This window comes from Chiroxiphia lanceolata, chromosome 1 (genome assembly GCF_009829145.1).
Source record: "Chiroxiphia lanceolata isolate bChiLan1 chromosome 1, bChiLan1.pri, whole genome shotgun sequence".
Classification (NCBI taxonomy): Eukaryota; Metazoa; Chordata; class Aves; order Passeriformes; family Pipridae; genus Chiroxiphia; species Chiroxiphia lanceolata.
This window is the reverse complement of record NC_045637.1, coordinates 47,162,228-47,187,418: the sequence shown is the minus strand read 5'-3', so window position 1 is coordinate 47,187,418 and position 25,191 is coordinate 47,162,228. Positions and strand designations below refer to the sequence as shown.

The 25,191-nt window shown below is 44.4% G+C and overlaps 1 protein-coding gene across 5 annotated transcripts in view; it reads right to left on the bottom strand.

The window, feature by feature from the left end:
• Nucleotides 1–25,191, bottom strand: part of KCTD1 (potassium channel tetramerization domain containing 1) — a 101,823-nt gene that overhangs the window by 64,047 nt on the left and 12,585 nt on the right. The window contains exon 1 of one of the 5 annotated variants that reach the window (XM_032704769.1): nucleotides 4,856–5,007. The exons of 3 other annotated variants lie outside the window; for them this stretch is intronic. In XM_032704769.1, the coding sequence (XP_032560660.1) occupies nucleotides 4,856–4,921 (66 nt within the window). In that variant the 5' untranslated portion in view covers nucleotides 4,922–5,007. Of the gene's footprint in view, nucleotides 1–4,762; nucleotides 4,819–4,855; nucleotides 5,008–25,191 lie in introns of those variants that run through there. One more of the 5 variants, XM_032704784.1, reaches the window with a different exon arrangement.

The window sequence follows — 25,191 nt, the reverse complement described above, 5'->3', positions numbered from 1 at the left end:
GTTTAGCATTAACATTCTCCCAAGGAAATCCATTCCACAGCCAGTATTTTTTCATTTTGTCACATCCCAGAAGTGCATAAGTTAAAATTGACACAAGAAGAATTAGTGATTAAAAAGGAAAAAAAAAAAGAAAAAGAAACGCTTTTCTTTCTCCTTAAGATTTAAATTAATGAGTTTTGTGGCAAAGGCAAGATTCAGCTACCAGAATGACTGGGCATCTTGTTTAGCTCATGAAATTGTGAAGGGAGGTGAACATTTCTATGTAATTACTGAAAAAACCCCACACTGTGTAGTATCCTTGCCGATTGCTCATTTTCTTTCCTGATACACTTAAGAAAACAGCAGATGCCTGTGTAGTCTATTTTAGTTATTTCTCCCTTTCTCCCCATAGCCTGCCGCTAATGAGAATTACAGCTCCAAACGCTTCACGAAGGAAGCACACCTTTGCAACACACAGTACAGCAGCTGGATTTCTCCTCACCTAAGTTTTATGCAAGTGTGAAAAGATTTGTGGACCAGAGTGGAGACCGAGTTCTCTAGTCTGATGGTTGAAAGCACCAAGACATCTCATTTAACAGGTTAAAGACATGCATGCTCCGTAACCATGGACTGCATCAGAACTGCTCTGTCCAGTTCCCTCTTCCCCTTCCCATATGCACATGCGCTGCTGCTCCTAAAGAGCTAAACTATGCCTTAAGTTCCAAAATTACTTTCAAGGTCATTAAAAGCAAGGGAAAGAGGAGTCTAGGGTTAAATACAGCAAAGAGCATTAGCTTTTACCTGAAATAATGAGCTAGAACAAAAACATTATCTTCACATTATCAAGCCTCTAAGCCATCCACAGACACCAGATACACACAGCAGGAGATCAAGCTACAGTACTCCACTGAAGTGGTCCAAAAAAAGCCTCCCTCCCAGAAAGGAGAGGTCACAGGTATCTTAAAGAACACAGACGCATATGCAGGCATTCGCTGGAAGCCCTGCTCTCCCCTCCCTCCCCCCACGCCGATTAGCCTTCAGGCTGGTTGATTAGCTGGCAAACTCTTTGAAAGGGTCAGTCTGTCCAGAACTGGTATTTCCACTTGGGAAACAGCTCAGGCATGTCATATACCTGTGCTTGCCCAGCGCCGCGCTCTCCGGCTGACGGCTGCGATCCCTGTTATTACTTGACACAAGAATGTCAGAGGGGTTTTGTAATCATGTAAGGCAGCCAGCAGTAAAGTTCTTGCCTGAAACACGGTATTTTATGGGGCACAACGTAACTGCATACGCGTTATAGATTTAGTTAGAACGACCTCCAAACTTCAAGCCAATTGCAGAGGTGCAGTGAATCTTTAATTGAAGTAATTTAGCTCCAGCGCTCAAACACCCAAGAGGAAAGTACTTTTGGGGGAAATGGGGGGGCAGGCACGTGCCGGCACACAGCAGAGGGGGGGCCGCAAGGCACGCATTAAGGCACAGCTCAACAGCGTTTTTGACAACACCGTTTTACCTCAGTGAAACACACCTACTGAATATGGGTGCGTTCCACAGTCAAGCTGCACCTACACCTGTTTAATTGTGCTCTTACTGTATATTTTGCCACTATGGTAACTAATACAACTAAAGCCAATTTGCCTTTAAAAAAAAAAAAAAAAAGAAGAAAAAAGGGAAGAGGATCACTGCCAGGAAACAGAGCTATTTTAAATAAACAAATACAAGATGAATGCAATTGCCATATTAACCCTCTTGTTAACTTCTGAAGTTTAAAATTACACCCTCATTACTAGTGTGTAATTGAGTATTCTCCCGGCTGTTTCCTGCATTTGAGGTTATTCAAATAGTTCATTAGCACATCAAGAACACCACACACACTAATGATACCTGATGCCCCTATCTACTATTCTGGCCCGACTTTCATAACTCACATCTCCCGCAAAAAGAGAAATAAAAAAGGGGGGGAAAGAAAGAAAAAGGAGGGAAATGGGGAGCCCCGCAGGGCTGAGCCGTCGGTACTGCCGCCGAGGGAGAGCATGACAGCACCCAGGCACCACTCAAGCCCGACTCCCAGGCACGCAGTGAGTGGCCACCAGACCAGTGGCGGGGAGTGAGGGAACTGAGGGGCAAACAAGGTGGATAACTCGCATCTGGGCTCTTTGGGTGCCTGACGAGTGAGTGTGGCTCCAGGAGCCACCCCAGGCTGGCAGTGTGCATCGATGCCCAGCCTTGGGGAAGAAAGTGCAGACTACGTGGGACAGGGTGAAGGGTTGCCACTTTTTTTTTTCTTTCTTTTTTCTTTTTCCGATTACCTGTGTGGGGGAAACAATAGCAGGTGAAACTACTGTGGGTGAGGTGGTGCTTCTGTGCCCATTTGCTTCGGGGAGGAGGTGAGGCAAGGGGTCATGTTTCACTGAGACCACCACCACGGCGGGCGCAGTGGCGTCCAGGGGCTCAGCGGGGCGGCGGCAGAGTCTTTTGGGGGAGGCAGAGGGCCCGCATGCGTCACCGCCGGCCGCAGCCCCCGCTGGGAACACCGCCTCGTAGAGCGCCCGCTTGGCCGGGGCCACCGCGGCCGCTTCTGCTTTCACTGGCGCAGCATCACCATCTTTGGGCAGCACATAAGGGTTGGCAGTGGGCGGCCGGGGCCGTGGTCCACCATTGAGGGCAGAAGGGGTGTAGCAGCCCCCGCCAGCGGGGTGGAGGAGGTGGTGGTGGTGGGGAGAGGGGTGGTGGTGGGGTGGCTGCAGTCCTCCCAGCTTGGTGCCAATGCCAGCAATACTGTTGAGAGTGGCAATGGAGACGGCACCAATGCAGTGGTTGGTGTAGGTCTTGGAAAGCTTGGCCGCCTTGGAGAGCATCTGCATGCGGGTACCCAGGAGGTTCTTCCCGATGGCCTTGTTCTCGTACCAGGTTATGTCACCCTCACTGCAGTGGTCCCGCGGGCGCTGGAAGAAGGCCTTGCAGAGGGGGTTGCGTTTGGAGAGGTACTTGACAAAGCTGGCATAGGGGCAGAACTCTGTGCCAGTCTCATACATGCGGGGCAAGTTCTCCTCATCGCTGCTCTCTGCCCGCTTCTTGCTCCATGAGGATGAGCGTGACTTGTGGTAGGGCCCCAGCGCCTTGAAGTAGACGAACTTGCGTCCGTCCTCGTCCACAGCCAGCCCAAAGGAGTCCTCCTCCAGCTCCCGCTGGTTCTCCCGGCCCCGGGTGCAGAAGTACATGCAGGTCTCAAACCAGACCTTGTTGAGAAGCCCGAAGGGGCTCTGGGTGCTGAAGACGCTGCACGTGTAGAGCTTGCGGAGGTCGGCGCGGGTGATGGCCTGCTTCTGCACCACCGGCCCGGCGCCCTGCTCCTCCAGCTTGCGGATGACAGCAGCCAGGGTGAGGTTGGCGGCGCGGAGCTCGGGGTCCTTGGTGAGGTCGAGGGTGCGGCAGTAGGGCGGCTCGTTGAGGTAGCGGTTGAGGGAGCTGCGGATGCTGATGAGGGAGGACTTGGAGTAGAGCTGCCCGCTCTTGGAGCGCGCCTCGGCATAGAAGGAGCGCAGGACCCGGCAGAGCGCCCCCTTGTCCATCGTCTCGAAGTCGGGGCTCTGCGCCTTCTCGCTCAGGTACTCGCGGAAGATGCGCACGGCGTAGCGGGTGGCCAGCCGCGTGTTCTCGCTCAGCCGCGCCCGCTCCGGCCGCTGCAGCAGTAGAGCCGCCTCCAGCTCCGCGTCCTCCGCCGCCCCCCCGGGGCCACCGCCGCCGCCGCCCCCCGGGGCAGCCGCCGCGGCGCCCCCCGGGGCAGCCCCGACGCCGCTGCTGCCGCCGCCCGGCGTACGGCCCGGGGCGGGCGGCAGCGGCTCCGTCTCCTCCTCGCCGTCCCACTCCAGACCCATCTCCTCTTCCTCCTCCTCCTCGTCCAGCAGCAGCCCCCCATCGGCTCCGTCCTCCTCCTCCTCGTCCCCCGTTATCTGCACCTCCTGGATCTCATCCTCCTCCTCGCCCTCCTCCTCCTCGCCGGCGCTGCAGTAGCGGTGCGGGCGGGGGACGACGCCGCGGCCGGACGGCCGGTCCCCCGCATTGTTCCCGCCGCCTCCGCCGCGCCCGCCGCCCCCTCCGCCGCCGCCGCTCCACTCGCCGCCGCCGCCGCCGCTGCCAGGCATTCTCGCCATATTGCCGTCTCCCTGCCAGTCCTCGGGCAGGGCGCATGCGCTATATTGGACCGCAGCGCTGGAGCGCTTTTGTGTTTTAATGACCTTCAGCTACCGGGAGGCAAAGCCGGGCTCTTAAAGGGGCCGCGCTCCCAGTGGCGGCGGCGGGGAAGGGGCGGGAGGGGTTGGCATGGATGGGGAGGAGGCTGAGACGCGCTACGGGGGTACCGCGGGGAAGGGAGCGGTACTTACCGCGCCCGCCGCTCACCTCGGGTCCGTCCCGTCGAGCAGCGCTCACGGGCGCCGGGCGCGGCGGGGGAACCTCCGGGCAGGGGGAACCTCCGGGCAGGTGCGCCCCTGGCCGGAGGTCACTCCGCCACCCCCGGCACCCGTCCCACCTCCCCATTCCCGAAATAGAAACCACTCCGTGTGTGGAGCGGCTCTTTCATCGGGGATGGACCGCCACCGAGCAGCTGCGACGCCTCGCACCTCCTCATTCCACAGTAACTTAAAAACAAACATAGACCAAAAAAAAAAAAAAAAAAAAAAAACCAAAAAAAAAAAAAAAACCGGAGAAACGAAACAAAACAAACAAAAATACCAAACACCCAAAAGACTCAGACTGTGCTTGTCCGCAGCACGGCTCAGACCTCGATAGGATGCTGCCGGGGAGCGGGCGGAGGACCCGGCCCCGTTCCCCGCCTGTCGTACCGCCGCGGCATCGCCTGCCGCCAACCTCGCACCTTTAGTCGGGCGCCTGGATTTCGGTCGAGGGGCTCGGGAGGAGGCGGACGCTCGGGGCTTTGCATCCGTGCGGCTTGGAGTCCGCCCGGGAAGAGCCAGTTGGTAGCCGCGGCGCTCGCTTGGCTTGCGGGAGCGCCGGCGAGGTTGGCTGCGGAGAGGGAGAAATAAGGACTCGGGGGCTGACGGGCGCTCCAGGCCGCCCTCTCACTCGCTGGGGCTGCCGACCTAAGGGCAGCCGGAGGGCCCTCGGCCCCCCCGTGCCGCCGCTGCCTCCCGACGCTCCTGGGCTCTGCTCAGCTGCTCTTCTCAGCGACGGGGCAAAACCCGAGGGGGTTCCCGCAACCGCGCCGGGGTGCGGAGCTGCCTGACCCAATGAGGCCACTTTGCGGGGGCTTTGGCAGAGGGGAGCCCCAAAGCAGCCCGGCGGGGGCGCGGAACTCTGGCTCAGCCCTGCGCCGCCGGCTCCGCGCCCCCCGCCCCGTGCGCGCCGGCGGGGCGCTCCGTACCGCCGCCCGGCTCTCGCCCGGGAAACTCGGCTGGCTGCACACTGCCTTACCCTTCCTTCCCGGGAAGGGTCCTTGGCCGGGCCGGGCTCGGGCAGGAATGAGGGCATAAGCCTACGGCCGCGCACCGCGGGGAGAGGGAGCCTGTCCCACTCGGGACGCGACAGGAGGGGACGAAGCGGCTCCTGCCGGTAGCACCCTCGCTACCCAAACCAAACTACCCCGCAAAGCTCCCCGTGCCGCTTAGCCGGGCGATTTTTTTTATTTGGTACGTTTAAATAAATATTCATTACGACTGCTGGCTACACCTGAAATTATAGCCCTAATTGTAGAGCTGCTGGCCTGAGTTACCACATTTGCTGCTTACTCATCCGTAGGCAATTGTTCAGCGCCGGGCCCCAGCCGTGGTAGTTACCTTTGGGGGGGGTCGGTGTCTGCTGGTGCTGGGCAGCGCCGAGCCCCGTGGCCGAGACCGACGGCCACGGACGGGGCGTCCGGGTCAGCCTCAGCTCTCTCCGTTCGGAGAAACGTGGGATCCCAAAGAAGGGATGGCCAAACTGTTGAGCAACTTAGGCCAATTTGAAATAAATAAGCAATGCGGGAAGAGAGTCTGCCACTCCCGGGAAATAATTGAAGAGAAACCCGGCACAGTTACACTGATGTAAGCCTGGAGTAATTACGTGGAGGTCAAAGTTGTTGCACACACTACAGAAGTTGTGCTCACTCTGTAGTTTGGGAGCAGGTTATATTCTCTCTTAGGTCCATGGCAGATATGTAAAATTCTGGAAATTTTGTTTTCCTATGCATGTAAAAAGGATATAAATAAGGTGGTTTTTTCCCCCTGCCACACTCTATCTGCCACCCAATTCTGAAAGAGAATCTGAGAGACCTTCCCATGGGATGGACCAGATGCTGAAACAGACAGCTAAAAGAAACAAGACCTTGCAGTTAAGATCTAAATGCCCCAGACAGGGTCCTTTTAGGGGCTATTACAACCCATGCTAGAAGACAGAGAACTGCAGGGCTTGCAGCATACACCTTTTCTAGAGATATTTCTTTTTCCTTTATTGCTGCCATAAATGCTAAAAGTTACATGACTGACATTTACCTTTGATCTTGATTCTGTCTAAAGATTGTAGAAGAGATGAAGCCCCCCTTTTTAAGACCTTTTCAGAGCCATATGAGTGCAAACAGTAGTTGAATATTTTTTAACTTTAAAAAAAGATGAACACCAGGTTGACAGCTTCTGTACTTGGATGTTCATTTAATCACCATTTTCTGATTACAGGAGGTGAACTATGTTGACAGACTTGGAGAAGAATATGCTGCCCAGTATACTAATAGTAAGTATAAAGGACATAAAGAACTCACAGTTAGGTTGGAGGGGAAAAATGTATACGGAGCATCCATATTACGCACATCAACTGGAAGCACCTCAGCAGCCAAGGGGAATTCAGAGAGTAGCAAGTGAGGTGTTTAGAGTGCTGCAGTTGCCTATAATTGGGAAGATACACACAGAAGGTATATATACACCTGTATGACCTATATGTATATATGTAAGTTAATCACACACATGTTAACTTATCTATCTGTCTACATTCCTAAAAATAACATTTAGCCTAGTCAGTTGTATTCCAGAAGTTTAAATCCTATTGTTCAAGCTCTCAAGTTAGATAAGGTAATCAAATTGCATTCCATAACTGCCAGAGTTGCACAAGGTTGTCTAATGTGAGTTGGCATATAACATTAAATTTACATCCACTCCACCCTCCACATCACTAATCAGAGGTTTATTCTGATGAGAGCTCTGTGCAGGCATAGGCAGCATTCTGCATTCTCCCCTAGGACTCAAGGTTTGAGGCTGATTCTCATATAGGTCCTGTCCGCATTTGGAGAATGTTTTATTACTGCTGTCAGTAAAGAAGATGTAACACCCACAAAACACTAATAATGGACTGGCCTCACTAAGGATTATCCTTCCTTGTGCATACTTGAAGATCAGTTCATATGCCACAGAATTAGCATCCCAGGTTAAAAAACAAAACCAAAAAACCTTCTCCAGGAATTAGTTGGTTTATAATGAAGGTAGTTCTCGTTACCACATTAGCAAATAGTTTCAGGTCTTTCCTTACTTCTTTTTTAAGGTATTCTTCCCCCTGGCCTTGCTCCTGGCAAGTAGAGAGCTTGCTAGAATTGTGTTCTTTGACAATCTGGCTATTGTGCTAAAGCTTTCCACAGCCTAAGTCTCCTTTAGACTAACACAGTTTAGTACTCCTGTAGCCTCTCTAAGTGGTTATTTCACTTACAGCTACCTAAACCTTCATGGTTTGGTGTGTCTTGGTAGGTGTTTCATCATGAGGCTTCACTACGAACTAAACTGAAATATTCCCCAAAAAACAAAAAAGAAAATCCACTGGGCATGTTGCTTCTCAGGATTCAGTATAGGCAACTAAACAAGATTTTTTAAAAAACATTGTTTAAAACAAGTTTGTGGGTTAACCCTAAGGCTGACCACCTGGCATCTTTTTAAGAAAATAACTTTTTCTCCACATACACTTTTACTTTTAGTTTAAATGTAATAAATATGTTCTTAAAATGTCTTAAGATGTTTTCTAAACACAAGATGTTTTCACTGTAGAGGCAGGCTATGTGGAAATTAGTATGAGAAATCCATATTGACACTACAGAACTAGAAGGCAAATAACACTTGGGACTCTTGGAAAATTCACTTAGGGAAAAAGCATGTCCTAGAAATCCTTCTCCCACCCAGAAACATGCAGTTTTGAGATAAGCTTTTCTAGCATTTCAGAACTGTCACTTCAAATGCTAATTCTATTTTTATTTTACTCTTTCACTTGTGCATGTGATATTTCTAGTTGTTTCATTACTTCTTCATATTAGGGACAGCTAATGCTGACATATAATGTGCTACAACAGATTTTAAATCTCCTTTATTTTATCTTTTTTTTTTTCTTTTTTTTTTTAGCCTCTCTCGGCATGGCAAACGGCTTCGTATAACTCAACAAAGGAGACATTGATTTAGTAAAGTGAGGATGTATCCATCAGCGCTAAGTTGCAGCTGTTCTTAATGAATTTTAAAATACAAAAGCTATTTCACCTCTTAGATTGTCATATTATGAAATGTTAGTAGTAGTTGCGGATATCAAAGCACCAGCTACTACCAAAACATTGTGAAATGTGAAGGCAGCATCAAGCCAGCCCCCTTGCAAAGCTCTGTGGTGCCAATCGAAAGTGTATTTCCCAAGTACGCTCCCATTTTTTTTTTTCCCGCAGGTATTTGCCGTTACTCACTCGACTGCTGCTTTTTTTTTTTTTTTTCCGTTTTACAAAAGCAATATTTTGCTGCTGAGGCCACGCTTTGTTTCCCGATTGCTCCGTTTTCAAAATAAACCAGAGAAAACCTGAGTCATCATCTTTGTGAGAAAGCACATGTTGAGTGCTTGGCAAATTAAAAGGCAAGACTTCGTGAATCACCGTTATTTTCAGTGTCAAGCAACTGGAGCATTTTTTGCTTCCAAAAATGTAGAAGAGCTACATTGTCAGACAGCTTGGAGAGAGGCAGGTAATAAATTGCATTGTGCTGCATAAAGGTTTTAAGAGTCTTTCAAAGTGTGCTGGAGGTAAGTTGCCAGGAGATATATTAATTTTTTTATTTAGCTGTATTTCGGTTTATACTTATCATTGCTTCTGTGGTGATGAGGGCAATTGAAACAAATTGTCTGGTCTGTGTTGCACAGTGGTAGCTGGTTATAGTTGCTCTAGCAGTTGTCCGATCATTTCTATGAACTGCTGATACCAAGCAACCCATTGTGTTAGTGGCATAATGTTTATTCTCCATGGACAGAAAAAGCTCTTTCCGTCCAGGCTGATAATTGGTCAGTTTTTATTTCTTCTCAACTGAGTCCATAAATTCCACGTGGAGGTGAGGGGAATTTAGAAAGACCAAGCCAGAAACTCAAGAAAGGGAGCTCCAAAGAGAGAGATCCCTGTGAAACCACAAAGCCTTGTTTATAGGTGCTGTAGGTCTAAGTTTTCACTTCACACAGTGTTTTTAGTACTATGTAATAGAGCAGAACTTAATGCTGTATTGGACACAGAGTTCTTGAAATCTTATTTCCTGATCTTAATCTTCCAATAAAAATTTATTTTGAGCTAAAAGTTCAGGCTGGAAGTCACACTGGGTTGGATGAGGTCTAGAAATGCAGGGAGGGATGAGTGGTTATGTGACAACAAGATCTGGCTGAGAAAACTTCTTAAACATTCATTTAAGAAAAAAGGAAGGAAAAAACTGAATCCGAACAAAAATGTAATGTCATGAGACTCTGAAGAAGTACACTTTCCAACTTTCTTCTGTACTGTATGGATTTTATTTTGGTTCCTTTTACCATCTCCATTGCATGATCTGAGGTTTCTGTGTTGCCATGAGGTGTGCTTTGTACTCATTCCTATGCGGGGCCAGAGGTAGGGCTTTACACCCCACAAAACTTATTCATACCAGGCTTTTCTCAGAGCTCAGGGTCCTCAAGACATAGGGCAATAGCTGGCCTTCAGCCCAGCCTGGAAAAGGGAATCTTCCTCTGGCCCTTGACTAGTGGCTTTAAAGCCTCTTTATACCATGAATTCACTGTCAATATACTTTTGTTTTGACTTAGTGACTGAAATAAACTGATTATTCCCCTTTTCCACCAGTATTATGTCTGTGTCATCATGAATTTGGAAATTCCCTTTCAGGTATTTATGTAGCAAAAACCCCAGCACCAATGGTCTGTCTTCTTGGATTTTCTTTTCTCAATTGAGTTATCTCAGCCGGGTTGACATAAACCCAGTTAAAGCAACTTTAAAATTGTGTGAGTTCAAAGGAAGCCCACAGAGGGTATAACCGTACTGGTAAACAGCATCAGAGCCCCACTCAGGCTGTCACCCAGACCCACCTTTCCACTGCTGTTGAATTGTTACACTAACTTGTAAAGCAGTGCTTGAGTAGAAGGGAATAAATTCATAGGTCTTATGAAAGAAGAGTACAGTGATAAAAAAGTACATAATGTTTACTGCCAGGCCCCCCCCCCCATCCTTTATCAGCATGATTTGATACATACCAAGAAAAAAGTTGTAAAACATACAGCAGAATATTAAAAAATATTTTGCTTTATGCAAAAGCATTTGCATGAAGTAATGTTGCCACTGTATCCGATTTCAGGTGAAAACGGGGAAAAAGCTCCAGGATATTGTCAGGGCTTTCATTTAAGGTTTAAAGCCAGAAGCCATGGAGGACCTTTCAGGTCTCTTTGCACCTGTATTTTGCTGTATATTAAGTTATAGAAGGTAAAGCCTGGAAAAGTAGAAAAACTGAAATGATTCGGAGAAAATATAAAGAAAACTTACAAAGTTTAGTGAAAAAGGCTAGATGCATTGGATGTACTTCTCTTGTTTTTTCAACATCAGATAATACAACATTAAAAATACCTTCTCACAGATGGTAACCATCAGTATTTTGTTATAGTTTGGCATAAAAAAAACCCCCAACAAACCACTTCTGCAACTGTTGAGAAGGCTTAAGTATAAAGCTTTTTCATCCATCCCTGAGTTGTACTGTGCTTTGAATAGCTTTGCCTTTTTCTATCCATGAAAAGTTGAGCTGGACTTGAATAGAAGTTTTCTTATTTGAAGATAAAGGCTAAGATTCAGTTTCTTTTCCCAGAACTAAAAGTGTCATCAAATAAATAATTTTAAAAATCCTGGAGCCAACACTTTGCACGTTCATGGACTGAATTATTTAAATACAAGCAGGTTGTTATTTGTTAGTAAAGACCCTGCTTTTAGGAGCAATAAGCATTGTTAAAATAAGCAAGAAACAAATTATAAGTTCTTCTTTTGCCTTGGACGACACAAGGTCACATTTGCAATTTGCAGTGCATGATCTCTCCATTAGCAATCTTGGCAAAGGTTTATCAAATTATTCTGAATAATTTCCTCCAAGTCAGGATTGTGTCACTTGGCCTGTTGTGGACCTGTCCCTACAGTTTACTCTGCTGTTTACCCGTGAATTGTCAGACTCATTCTTGCTGATTAGTGTCAAAGCAAAAAAAAAAAAAAAGGCAGTTTTTAAAATCAAAGCTTCAGTGTGGAAGGATATAAAGTGTGAAATCCAGACCCATTGCTTTCATTCTGGCTTTAGTGATCACAGAAACCTGCTGTAGGGCAGGACTAATCTGCCAGAAAATTATTATTGAGCCCTGGTAACTCAGATATATGTGCAGACTTGAAAATGTTGTTCTTTGTGCCAACTCCAGGTCCTACAAGAACCTCACATGGTATCCTCCACCTGGCTCAGAAATATGCTGCATTCCACCGTAAAGAGGAGGAAGCTTGTTAATTCCCAGGCAGCTGTGAACAATTTAATCTCTTTCCAAACAGCCCAGCATCCTATTCCAATTGCGAGTTTCTTGGGGGTTGGATAGTTTGAAGAGCTGGTGAGAGATAACAGGGCCTTTCTTTCAAGATCATTTCTATGGATTTGGCCTTGATAGTAGCCTCTTGATAACAGGGTTGCCAAATCTCACCGCCTCGTGATATTTTACGGGTTTGGAGTTTCCTCCTCCATGTGCTGGAACAGAGGGGTTGAAAATTAGTCTTTGGAAGACAACTTTGAAATGCTGAATTACTGCTCTGTAAAAACTTGGAAATCAGGTGGAGAACCACAGTTTTGTAATTTTAGGAAGACGAAATCCTTGTGATTTTTAAGATATGATTACGATTTTATTCTGAAGACAGGTGGTTGGAACTCCTGGGATTTCCCAGATAAACTCACCTCTGAGAACTGAGCTGGTAACTTGAATTGGTTTTCTGGAACAAGTCTCTACTGACTTCTTTACCTCATCTAATTTCTTTATCAAAAAATCACCATCCAAATCCTACCCAAACCATTTTTGCTACCTCTTTGGCAATATGTTTAGAAGAGTCAAAGAATCACCAAGAACTATTTCAAGAAATTCATATCCAGATCTGAGTTCTCAGAACTAAAAGCTTTGTTCCGATTATTAGAAGGTCTCTGCATTCAAAAATTGTTGTACAGGTATTTTAAGCCAGCTGTACTTTTAAACAGGCTTGCACCTGATATGGTTTCCATGGGAGTTGCTTGGTGCTTAGGCATTTGCAAACATGGTTGCTTATGTAGATAATTAAATAAGAGTTAGTGAACACAGTGTTCTTCTGAACGGCTGACCTTTGGCGTTTCTTGCACATTGTAGAAGAGTGAAGGGAAATACATTCTTTCTGTGCTTTACATTTTCTGTACCACATTTTTTTTTCTCTAAAACTAGCTAGATGTGACTGTGACCTTCTGGATACTTTACCAAAATCTCCCACAATGTCACTGCATTTTCAGCAGTTACACTTGGATTGTTCTGCACAACTCTAGACAGGGCATTTAATCAGCTTAGTTCTTCTATTTTCACCGGAGTTCTCAAATTTTAAAGCTTTTCTTTTGTGCAGCAAGATATACTGGGTTTGGCTTACACTAAAATGTTTAGTAATATTCCCTAAGAACTAGTTTTATTCCATCAGAAAGTAGTGGTGTTTAAGTACTTAGGAATCTCAGTCATATGTAAGTGGAGAGGCAGAATTACAGGAGCTCTGTTTGTGAAGCTAAAGGGATCAAAGTATCTGGAACAATTTGTAGTGTTTTTTGGGGGCAGGCAGTCTTTCTGAAAGGAAGTTATAGATTCTTTTTATTAACCCATTGCTTCAAATGTTAGATCCCAAACAGGGAGGGACAGGATTTTGGCTTCTAAATTTCAGTTTGGCCACTAGTCGGCTAATTAGGGCCGACTAGAGAAAACCCCACACTCTGCTGAATAAACTAGAAAAATCCCGATGTCCTACTGAGGTCAGCAGCACTAATTAGCATCCACAGAAACCTACCTGGTGTGCTTCCTGTACATATCCAAAATCATACGGAAAAATTATTCTGGTGCTATATCATGACAGAAACACATGGTGGGATGCTCATGGGCTAGCCTGTCCACCTGGGACTTTTATAGTCATTCTCACTTACTGGGGTTGCTGTAATATTGTTGTATGGAGGATACAAGCCCAGAGGCTTTTTGTCTGCTCAAGAGAACAAGTTTGACCCTTGCAGGGGTACCCATCTGCCTGGCTCTTAAGCTATGTGAGGTCCAAGAAGCCTGGTACTATTTTAGAAAGTCAGGCTGAGAGTTCCAGCCCTTGGCAGTAGTACCAGCAACACACAGAAGCTACAAGCTACCTCCATTTGGGGCAACTCTGTCAGGTCTCAATTTCTTCATGTTTTCTGGCCACAAACTCTGAATTTGCATGAAGGTTCTTCCTAATTCCATGGACAAATGCCACTACTCCACTTCTCTGTCCTGCTCAGAGGGACAGGATGCTGAATTCTGGTTTTGTGCACGCTCTCTGAAGGACCATCTTTATCTAGAAGGACCTCTTTATCTAGAGCTGTGTGACTGTTGTTAAAACAACAAATATACCTAAACTCAATACTTTTTGGTATTTTTGGATATTTTGTAATACCTGAAAGCTTATAGTGTTTTTACTTTTTATCTGCTAGTCAATAGAAGAATTTTGAAATAAAGAAATAAGAAGAGCTTTCACCTTCTGAACATTTCCAAAAAGTAAAGCAACATTTTTCATCACAATTTGAACATAAGCACTATGGTGTTTGTATTAGGCAAGTCTCCTCCACATAGTACATCAGTAACAATACATTTTTTTAATGAAAGGTTGTAAATATTGGTCCTAGAGTAGTAGTTTCTCAAAGTCCTATGCATAAGTGATTATTTTAATAGGTAATAGGCAAGAAATTGCTTGCCTATATGAAAGGCCTACCCTTCATTTTAACCTCAGAGAGAGAATCATTCCTTTCAATTTGTTCTGTGTTGCACAAAGGACATGAAACAAACAGAAAATGTTGTGAATGTTCTACAACTTCAGATAAGTTTTCAACCAGAATAAAAAAAAAAAAGAAAGCAAAAAATCACTTAAGCTGAAAACATACTAATGTAAATAAGTAAACAAATAAAAGAAGTTAATAAAACTTCTGGCTTGGATGACATAAGAGTTTTACACAGTGCTAAAAGTGTGTGTAAAATGTCACAAAAACAGTAGGCAGAAATGGGCAGTAATTGTATTGGCATAACCAGTTTGAAGACGTTTGGCTGGATAATGAAGAGGAAACATTTGTCATGTGGAAATTTCCTATTATTACAAAGCACCTTTTACCTAATCCTGCAAAGTACTTTAAGAACAACTCCAAAAGCAAGAAAAGAGAAACCCCTGAATCTAAGACCACTGATTGCACCTGTTCTTTTTGCAACCAAGCATGAAGAACATCCTTCTGTTCTGGGCTGACATTGCCTGGGTTGACTCTTCTGAATCTGCCAACAGAGTAAGGCTTAGCAAATAGACTGGGAAAACGAGAATTCAGCCTCATCTGTTTGCAGTCATCTGAGAGCTTCTGGTGATCCATGCCACTCTGTGCTCACTGCAAAATGTATACACCTTGGGGGAAAATATTAGTAATCTGGGCACAAGAGCTAAAAACATTCCGGTAGAATAATCTGCATCACATATTTGGCTTAGTTTCCTCATGGAAGAAATAGGAAGCCCCCTTGCTCTCTGTAGTCAACCATCATTCAACTTACTATCATATTTTTAAAGGACATTTTCAATAAACAGCAAGAATGCCAAGACTGCTGCTATGCCCCAATGATATATGTGAGACCTTAATGTTCCCTTGTTAATACAGAGCTCAGGGTCATGAAGATTTTCTAGGAGAGAGCAGGAACTCTAGAAAATCTCCCACTACATTAGCAAAACCAGCAATACTGAGGGGAACTCATCTTGGACTCGTGACAACCAGTATGACACATGATAACTTGCAAAGTCATAACAGATAGAAATAAAATTTCACCATTGACATTCCTCTTGATTAAAGACCTCCACCCACCCAAAAAAAAGAAAAATAAAAGAAAACAGAAATCCAGACCAAACAGATGGCTCTTTCCTCCATTAACATCCTGTCTTGCTTCTTTTGAACCTCTGCCACAGCTGTATCAGAAAAGATTTGATACCAGGATGGGCTGGGTTAACTAAGCCAGATAAGATGGAACAATAGTGAATTATATGAAAAGTTGAAGAACTGGAGTTGGACTACGAAAGAATATTTTCCTCCAACAATCCCTGTGTGCCCTCTAAGTTTGTTGGCAATTAGCCAAACCCTTAGAGCCCTAAAGCCATCCTGTTGTGAAACTGTGTGCAATTCATCCTAAACTTTGCTGAGAGGAGCATTGGAAGATGTGGGCTGGCTGCCTGCAGTTTTCTCCCATCAGCAGATGCAGTGGATAGAAAGAGTCACTGTGGGAGCATTCCTATAGCCCTGATGCATCAACAATCCTTTGGCACATATAGGTATATAGCTCTATACCCAAAAAAGGTATAATATATTCTCAGTAGCACAGCTAAATTTGAACTCTGCTGTCCTAGTGAAGGGCAGTGGTGGAGATGGTTCAGGGCAAGAGCACATTTGACACAGAAAAGGGAGGTGACAGAGACACAAAAAGGATGCTGTAAAACCAGATTTCCTTCATCCCACAGCTGACAAGACGTGGGATCTGACTTTTTTTCCCTCCCAGCAATGACTCTCCCTTGGTTAAGGCAGCAGCAGGAGCAAGGCTCATTTCTAGAGCTCTGGCACAGGTGACATAGAACTGGGGCCAGAGCTGATTTGTTCAAGGCAATCTGCTGCCCTCAGCAGCCTCTGTGTTGCTAGAGCCTCAGGTCAGCTCTGTTCAAAACCTCCAGCAACCTTCTCTCAAGTCAAACTCCTGAAGTCATGGGCAAAGCTAAGTAAATTTGCTGTGCCTGCAGAGACAAGAGAGGATTTCTCCTGGGACACTGAAAAGGACTCTAGGCAGTGGTGCCAAGCAACACATACCTTGCAGTTCCCTTCACCAGATGGGGTCACTTCATTCCAGAGGTGAACAAAAGTGAACAAAAAGTTGGGTTTTGAGACAGGTTCTCGCATTTTCATAACCCCCTGTCCTAGTTAGGACAGCTGAGACCAGTTCATCACTGGATGGGTGTAACCCAGAACTGTGTAGTCTATAGCCTTCCATGCCATTGCCCAGAAACTGTTATCAATGAACCATTTACACTATCTGCACATAGAGCCTGACTCCTCAGACTATAAACTAGGTGTTAAGAGGCCTGCGAGATAGGAGTTGCTCTTGTCCTCACGCCCATTAAGGAACCCCCCGCCCTGAAGGAGGTATTGAGCATTGCTGCCTGAACTGGAGGATATATAATCTTGGTGTCTTGGGACCTTTTTAACCACTTGTGGGATCCAGAGGAAGACTGCAGACCACCGCTCTCAACTGGACTGCAGACCACCACTTTTCAACCAGACTGCAACCACCACTCTCGACTGGACTGCAATCACCACTCTTGACCAGACTGCAACAGCACTCTCACCAACAGGTTTTCCCCTCTCCTTTTCCTTTGGACTCAGGGGGCCCAAAGAACTCTGTTCATGCCCCAGGGTGCTGGGTTATATATTTGGGTTTTGTGGGTTAAAACCAATTGTTTGTCTGTATAATCGTACTTATTGTATTATTTTATTAAATTGTTATTCTGACTTATAATCTCTCTTTTGAGTTGAGTTCATTTCCTCTGCTGGTTTACCTTTAAACCAGCACACCCAAAAGAGGTACAAAATATACTAGTTTTTCTTTCTTCACTCCAATCAAAAGAAACTGTGGAGAAATTTATCTTTGATGTCACTCTTGACAGTGCAGACTTGAACTGGTAAAACTGGCTGATAAATGTCCTGGGCCTGGTACTTTTCTTTCTGCTGTTATTCTTCTATGAGAAACTCCCTAGTTTTTCCCCTTTCCCTTCTGCATCACACCCAGGTAATGGAAATGCTGCACATCAGTCCCAGCTTGGACAATGCTTCTCTCCTCATCCATCCACTCTCTCCAAACCACGCCATGCTGTCCTTCATACCCTCTCCTTCACCACCTGCCCTTCCTTTGCAAATCAGCAGAGTTACATGCCCAGCTGACTTAACTGTTTCCTAGATTTCTGTTAGTGGGGATTGGAAAGATGAAAGACACTGAAAAGTAGTGCAGAAAATACACTAAGTTGATAAGCGAAGCTACCCTGAACATCTCTTCTACAATCTCCTCCTTCTGCTTTATCTCTTCTCATTTGCAATCCCTTGGAAACCAGCAGGAAAAAACCAGCATGTCTGTCAGCTTCAAAGCACAAAAGAAAAACCCCTTCCTCTCTGAGCTGTGATTATATCTCAGGATGGATGACTTCCCACACTTCTCTGGGAGAATCCCTAGCTGCTCCATTGTTCCTATGGGGCCACACAAACAGCTGAACAAGCAGTGGTAATATCTGTGGGAAAGACAGGATGATCCTCCCCCTCTTTCTCAAAGTTCCTCCATTTTTGTATAACCCTGCCTGCCTCTTCAGGAGGTTCCAGCTCCTCACCTTGGGCACATGGTGGCAAACAACTGTGACGCTCTACTCAAGGTAGTACCAAGCGCTGCTGTCCTGCCAGTACTGATTTCACCAGCCACGTGTGGTGTGAATCTCTGTGATTTCAGCCACGCGTTCTTGCTAGTGTTTGGGTAGAACAGTGCCCACTCCTTGCAGATCTCAGGTATTCATGACCACATGATGTTCCAAAATAAAGCAAGAAGAAGGAGAAAAAGCCTGAATTATTTTTTAAACAGTGTATTCATTTAACTTCTGGTTTTGAGTTTTCAGATTGCAATAATTTTCAAGTCCTGTTCTGCCTTCCCCTGTACTACTTCTCTATCCATTTATCCTCCATCACAAACATAAAGGCTGATTATTTTTCCCTTTGAAATCCAGGAATCTCTTCATTCCTGGATATGAGGCACTGGGAAATATACTGGAAGGTGAGGGAAGAGGCTTGGCAACCCAAGAAAGAATGAAATAAACTAGTCATTTCCTTTCCAAGCATTAACCTCCGCACCCTAGAGTTAGTGGTCTTTATGACAGCCTGGTCAAACAGAAAAAGACACAGAAAAGCAGTGGAGAAAGGTCCTATGTTTCCAAACTGATGCACGGACAAGGTGCCAAATGATTGCATTTCGTTCATTTGCCACAAACTGGGTTAGCTTTGAGCTTGAAGGGGAACGAATAGCAGGTTTTTAAGTACTGCTTCTGGGTCTGGCATCAACATTTCTGTTGCCATAATGAGTCAGACATCAGAGGCAATATACATGAAAGGATGCAGGCCAATGCCTAGGCAAACAGAAGTGGGAAAGGAGGACTGAAAAATAACTGCATGTGTCAGGGAAGAAGGAGTCCATCCTTGCAAATGTTTTGAAATTATAACCTTAATTTCCTCCATTTTAGCAAATAAAGTCACTTCAAAATAAAACCAACAAAAAAGCCCAAACAAACAAAAAACCCCAAACCCTCTAGAATTCTGGGCAAGGTTAATTTGCTAGAGGCAGAGTTTGTTCTGTTAATTGCCATTTGCCATGTACCAAAGCCACAGTCCCCAAATGCTCTTGCACGTTTCCCATCAGGCAAGCACACACACGATTAAGAACATTTGAGCAGTCATCCTTAGAACTGTGAAAAATATAAATCCTTAAATGAAGGGAAATCAGTCTTCTGAGCCACAGAAACCACGGCCTTAGATGCTCCTTCCCCTTGCCATCTACCAGGGCTCCTGAAGGGCTGTTGCATGACAGGGGGTAGATAACTGGCTCTGGGGACAGACCATGAAATGGAAGGTGCATTGATGGAAAACATTTCAAACTCTGATTGGGGGCTCCACTGGGAATTCAGAGCAGTCCAGAGACACATATTTGGCACTTCTCAGCTATCTCAGCTGACAAGTAACTCCCTGATTTGCTATTTGCTGCCTTACACTTCCATTGCCTTTTCTTCCTACAATATATTTTCAGAACTTCTCCTCTGCCTCCTCTTTCAACTTGTATCAGTATGACTTGATATGCACTGCCCAGTGCTCTTTACTTTTCCTTGTTCTCTCCAGCACTTTATCAAACATAACTGTCACAAAGAAAATATTTACTACAAGAAGTTACAGCAATCTGCTAATCAACTAGTACAAAATGACAACAACAGAACTCTAAAAGACCTCCCATGTCCCTTCCTGTCCTTGGTTACTAGGCTTCCTTTACTGTATCAGGGCTTGTCTACCCTTGACAGTTTTACTAATGTGACTGATTAATGGAAAAGTTTTCATTTTATTTTGATCAGTAATTGTACTGATAGAGTCTCATCATTGTTAGCACAGTTGCATTGCTGTGAAGATGACCTACACGAGCCACCTCTCTGATGCAAACCCCACCACCCAACTGCTGTGCAGCTACAAGTGGGCATCACCACTTTGATCTTGGTCAGATCACAGAAACTGCCCTCCATCTTAGGAATTAGACCAACATGCTGCCAACTTTTGTCTTAAAAAATTGTGTGTCATAAAAAACCTTTACTAAAGCACACAGAATTCAATACTCATGTATAAAAATCTCTGGTATCTCCATTTCTACATGTTAGACAGTGTTGATTCAATACAAGCCAAAACAGTGAGGTCACTGCTCCAACAGGAACATAGTAATGAGGTCCAATATCTACAAAGAACTTGCATTAACATGTTATTGTTCTGGAGTCAGTTAGCAATTAACATGGATTAACTCCTTATGCCTTATGGACATAGTATCAGGATTTCTCAAAAATGCAGGGATACACAGATATATTGTAGGGATTTTGAGACAGATTATATTCTTTAAGATTACACAGTGGTAAAAAGCAAAGATCTTACAGAATATTGTATATAATTCCTGACTTTTCTGCCAAAAACCAGCTATCATATTACACATAGTGCCTTGGTATTTCAGGCCATGCCTGCCTTGTGTGATCCCACACATGTGCTGAAAATAAAGAGAACGTGATAAGGCAGCAGGAACATGATTAAGCTTTGATCTGAAGATAAATTCTGACTCTCTTATGCTGCTGAGAGTTTGTGGGCACTAAAGAGAACACGGTAAGTTTGCTCAGGAAATTAAAGGTTTGACATTAATACAAGTCACCCAACACTGGAGTCTTCCATACAGCCCATCTACAATAAAACCATTTCCCCACTAATTAGATTAAAGCCAGCATGGGTATGCTGCTTCTTCTACTGCCACATTTTCTTTAGCACTTAATGATCTAATCACATTCTCCTTTTTCTACAGGGCCTTTGCCTCATTCCGTGCCCAGGATGGATGCGACTCATTGAATAGGCATCTGTAGTCTGACAGTTTGTTTGCAGATTTGCCTGGAGCTGAAGATACATCCTTTGATTATATCCCTGGCTCTGCCACAAAGTTCCTATGTTAGAATACTGGACTAGTCACTTAAACCAAACAAAGTGGGCACGAAGACCCTCTTTTTTATGCTGTGGGCACCTGACTATAATAATTTGAGATCTCATTTGTGAAAGAGGTAAGAGCTCATTGCATGCAACTGAAGCAGAATGCTCAAAAAATGCTGAATATTCTGAAAAAGATAGACACTCAGCAATTCAAACTTAAAATTAGTAAAACAGTTTCATCCATGATCTCCGTGGACTTCCTTTCCTGCATGCAAAATACTTCTTCCAGCATAGGGACAATGTGACAGTTACAGGTACAAGTCTAGGTAAAGGTATTTTTGAGGTTTCAAATCCCCAATAGGACAAAAGGAAAACCATTTTTAGTTTGGAGGGGAGGACCTCTCATACAGCTTCCAGGTGTTCAGGCTTTCCTATGTAATTGCTCAAATCAAAAGACTTTCATTACTTCTAGGTCATTTGTACACTCAGTTTAACTGAAAAACCTTTCCCCTTCACGAGTTCCAGCAGAAAGCTTCAGTTTTGACACAACTTTTCTTATCAGACAACTGTTTTGTACACATTTCCTGTCTGAACTGCTCAGACTATGGCAGAAGTCCCTCGCATGAGTGTGCCAGTCCCATTGAGCAAGATTCTGTTTCCAAAGGTTTTTGCTCTGGGTGAAGTCAAACTAGGCTTGCAAAGGCCCATCTGAAGTTCATCTGAACTCTTCTATACCAACTATGGATGCTCCACAGTTCCAGGGGAACTCACCTGGCTCAGGTCATTGTGCCATGCTACAGATACAGAGGGTGACCAATCTCCTTGGTAAGTCCAGTAGCTCTGAGCCATCTATCCAACACGCAAGGCTTTCAGCTTTGCCTGGAAGGGTACACTGCTTCAGACCCACAGTAGTCGATGGATACAACATATAAACCATTTGAATGAAGCTACCATCTATGTAAATGTCAAAGCTTTACACCTTCTTCACATACATACATCCCTGTCCATGCTACATCAGAATCTCTCCATCTTTCAGGAACAGACAATCTCTCAGAAGAGAGGTCACCTGTCCTTCAAGGCCGATGTCTAAGGCCGTCAAGGAGCACTTTAAGCAGCCCTGTTTACTAGGCACTACAAAAGCAGGTGTAATCAAACTCTTCCAAGGAGAGGAGACACTCATCTCATCCCTCTTGGACTCCAGCCAGGTATTTCTGTATCCTTTTTCTGCAAATCTTCCCACCCTTGGAAGACAACAAAATTTAGGCAAGACTATTAAAAGAGATGGAAAGATTTCAGGAGGTTGTGGCAGCAACTACAGGCTTTGCTGTCTGGTCATGTGCACATCACTTCTAACAGGGATCAGTGCAATCTGGCATTTAAATAATGTTACCGTGGGAGCGGTTCTTTTCTGCAGCACGCTACAGTTTCATGTGCAGTGTCAAATTTGGTATCATTTTGACATCTGGTCTGTGGCACTCATCCATCTGTTGTAACTGAGTAGGTGTTGGGTGGGGTTGGCAGGAGAGGCTTGTTTAAGTGTTTGTTTTCATCCTGTAGAGGAACGGCAGAGCTAGCTTAGTAATTAATTGAATACTCATCTTTAAAAAAAACAGTGTGTGCTAATATTCTAAAGAAGTGGTGAATAAGGCAGCTGGTGCTTCTTACTGCTGAAATGCAGAGACTTTGTTCCCATTTCTGCTTGGTTCCATTTGTTTTAGGATGCCTTCCTCATTGGGCTAGCACTCTGGTTTCTATTCTTGACTCAGCCAATTGCCTCCTGGCTGAATTTGGATAGGTCACTCCATCTTTTGTGCAGCAGTTTCCCTCTCTGAAATATATCCAAAGTAAAACACCTCTTTTTCTTATAAACTTTGAAATCTGCTCATAAAAAGTGCAATGGGAGAGGTGACCATTATCATTACTATCATTATATTGATTTGTGGTTATTCTATTCAAATAATCATGGTTTTAAAGTAACCCTTGGTGTCATCTGTTCATAGTGAAAGAAAGGTTCTGAGCACAGTGGAAACACATCCACAACTTCCATGGCTGACTGTCCAGCTAAATCTGTGTGTTTTGCGAACTTGTGTCTCTCATTTCACTCAGAATGGAGCACAGAAGCACTTCTCCCTGCTTATCTGCCTAGCTATAACCTTCCCACCATTCACAAATGCATGGTGTACCAAACTACCATTTCCTTCCCTGTGAGTGACTAGGGAATGTTCCACCTGCTCAATTTTAACTTCTGGACATTCATTTTAACTTCTGGACTTCTGGTATTCATTTCTTTGCCTTAGGACAGTGACTCCTGCTGTTCTGTTTGCCAGTCTACTGGGATGTAGTTGTGCTTTCCATTTAGGAATCAGTTTTACCCTACTCTGTGATCAGTTTATGGACTGAAGAAGTTATTGATAGCACTTATTAATGCCTTCAGCAGAGCATCTATTTACAAATGTACTAGATAGTCTAGGAAACAGGGGATTCACGATGCATAACTAAACCTAGTTGGTTTTGTCCAGTGTGTCTAATCCTGTGAGATTCTGACTACCTCCACAAAACCCTGGCACAGGGAGGGATTCTTGGAGCAGCTTGCAGATTGCTATTTTGTGACTGGCAGACATGACTGCCAAACTCATTAATACCCAGAATATATTTAAAGATGTGCACCGAGCTATAGCGATTACACAGTCTGCCTTTGTGAACAGAAAACTGTGATGTGGCTTTTCTCTTTCCTCCTTTCCTCTTCTCATGTACACACAGCAAGAGGTGTTACCCTAGGAGTCTCTGTAAAAGCACTTGTGGATAGTTCATCAGATACTGAATGCTTTGTATTTTCTGGTGGCCTCTGTAAGGCCTGGCATCTACAAACTCTCACAGGTTAGCAATTTTACATCTAAGATTATCATTCCCATTAGAAAAAAACAAGTCAAATCCTGGGCTTTCAAATACAGTTTCTTATAAAATACTCTGAAAGAGCAAGAACAGAAGCATCCACTGGGAACACTGATTAAAAAGGACAAAATGTGACCTTTTTGTTTTGTTTTGTTTTAGATAAGTAACAAAAAAATTCAGTGTTGACAATATCACCTAAAATTCAACTAACATTTTACCTACAATGTCACTCTTTAGTACCAGGGAAAGGTGGAGGAATTAAATTGATTTTATTTGTAGATCAGGTTAGGCAGAGAGGTTTCATATTATTATTTCTTAGCTTGCAGACTAAAGCATGTACTGCAAGTTGGAACAAAATTTATCTTCCATTTCTCCACTGTGATTTGTCTCATAATAAACTTTTAGCTTCTTCTCTAAATTATTTCCCTCTCTGTAATTTCCTCTGGTGACTCTTGGACCCTGAAGTGCCACTAGCTGCAAAATTACAGATCGGAGTATTTTGAACTCCAGTCATTCACAAGAAATTCATAATCCTGACATCCCACAAATATTGTATTTGCTGTGAGATGAAAGGAACTTATTCTCTGCTTTAATCATGTCCTATTCATTTCTATAAACTAAGATTTCTTCTTATTCAAGTACCTTTCCATTTCTTTCTTGCCCACTCCAGGACTGGCACATTTCAAATGACTCATACCAAACTGAACACTTTTTGCAGCAGAACATGATTGCTGCAGGGGTAAGGGAAGGAAAATACACACAAGAGCAGTGAAAGGAACCTCTGGATTACAAAATTTAGTAATTTTTATAGAAAAATAATACGAAGGGTCCAGTACAGTTCTCCTTAAAAAGGGATCACAGATTTGTTGTAAGGCACTAAGTCCTTCTCTCCTGTCTCTGTCCCAGGGACCAGCCCAGATGAACCTTACTGTGCCAACCCATGCTGAGGTGAATGATATTTGCTGTCCATTACAGAACCATCAAATCACAGACTAGTTTGGGTTGGAACAGACCATTAAAGGTCATCTGGCTCCTCCTGCATCAGGGAGTTTCCATTTAGTATCAAAACATAATTCCTCTTACCAGCTTTAGACTTTCTGGCTTTATGTTACTTTTTCTATTTCTGATCTTTGTGAGCTATTTGTCCTGGCTGGTTCAGTTTGCAAAGGCAAGGAAACATACACGGAAATGAAATACGGTGCAGCTGGTTCTAGGCAAAAATTTAGAAAAGCTGAGTCTTCCAGGAGTAAGACCAGTTTCTTTTTTACAAACTAACACTGCTACAGAAAGATTTTCCTAATATTATGGAAGAGTAAAATGAAATATATAATTTCTTTTCTCAGCTGTATTTGTTATATCATTTACCTTTATAATATTCTCAGTCTTCTCTCTAAAAAAACCATCTCTTTTGGTGCATTTTGGGTCCCTTCTGTGTTTACTCTAACTTTTGCTCAACAGCGTGACCAGAAGAGCTCACACATGTCAGACGCTGTCTCCTTGCAGGTCAGGCTTTGTA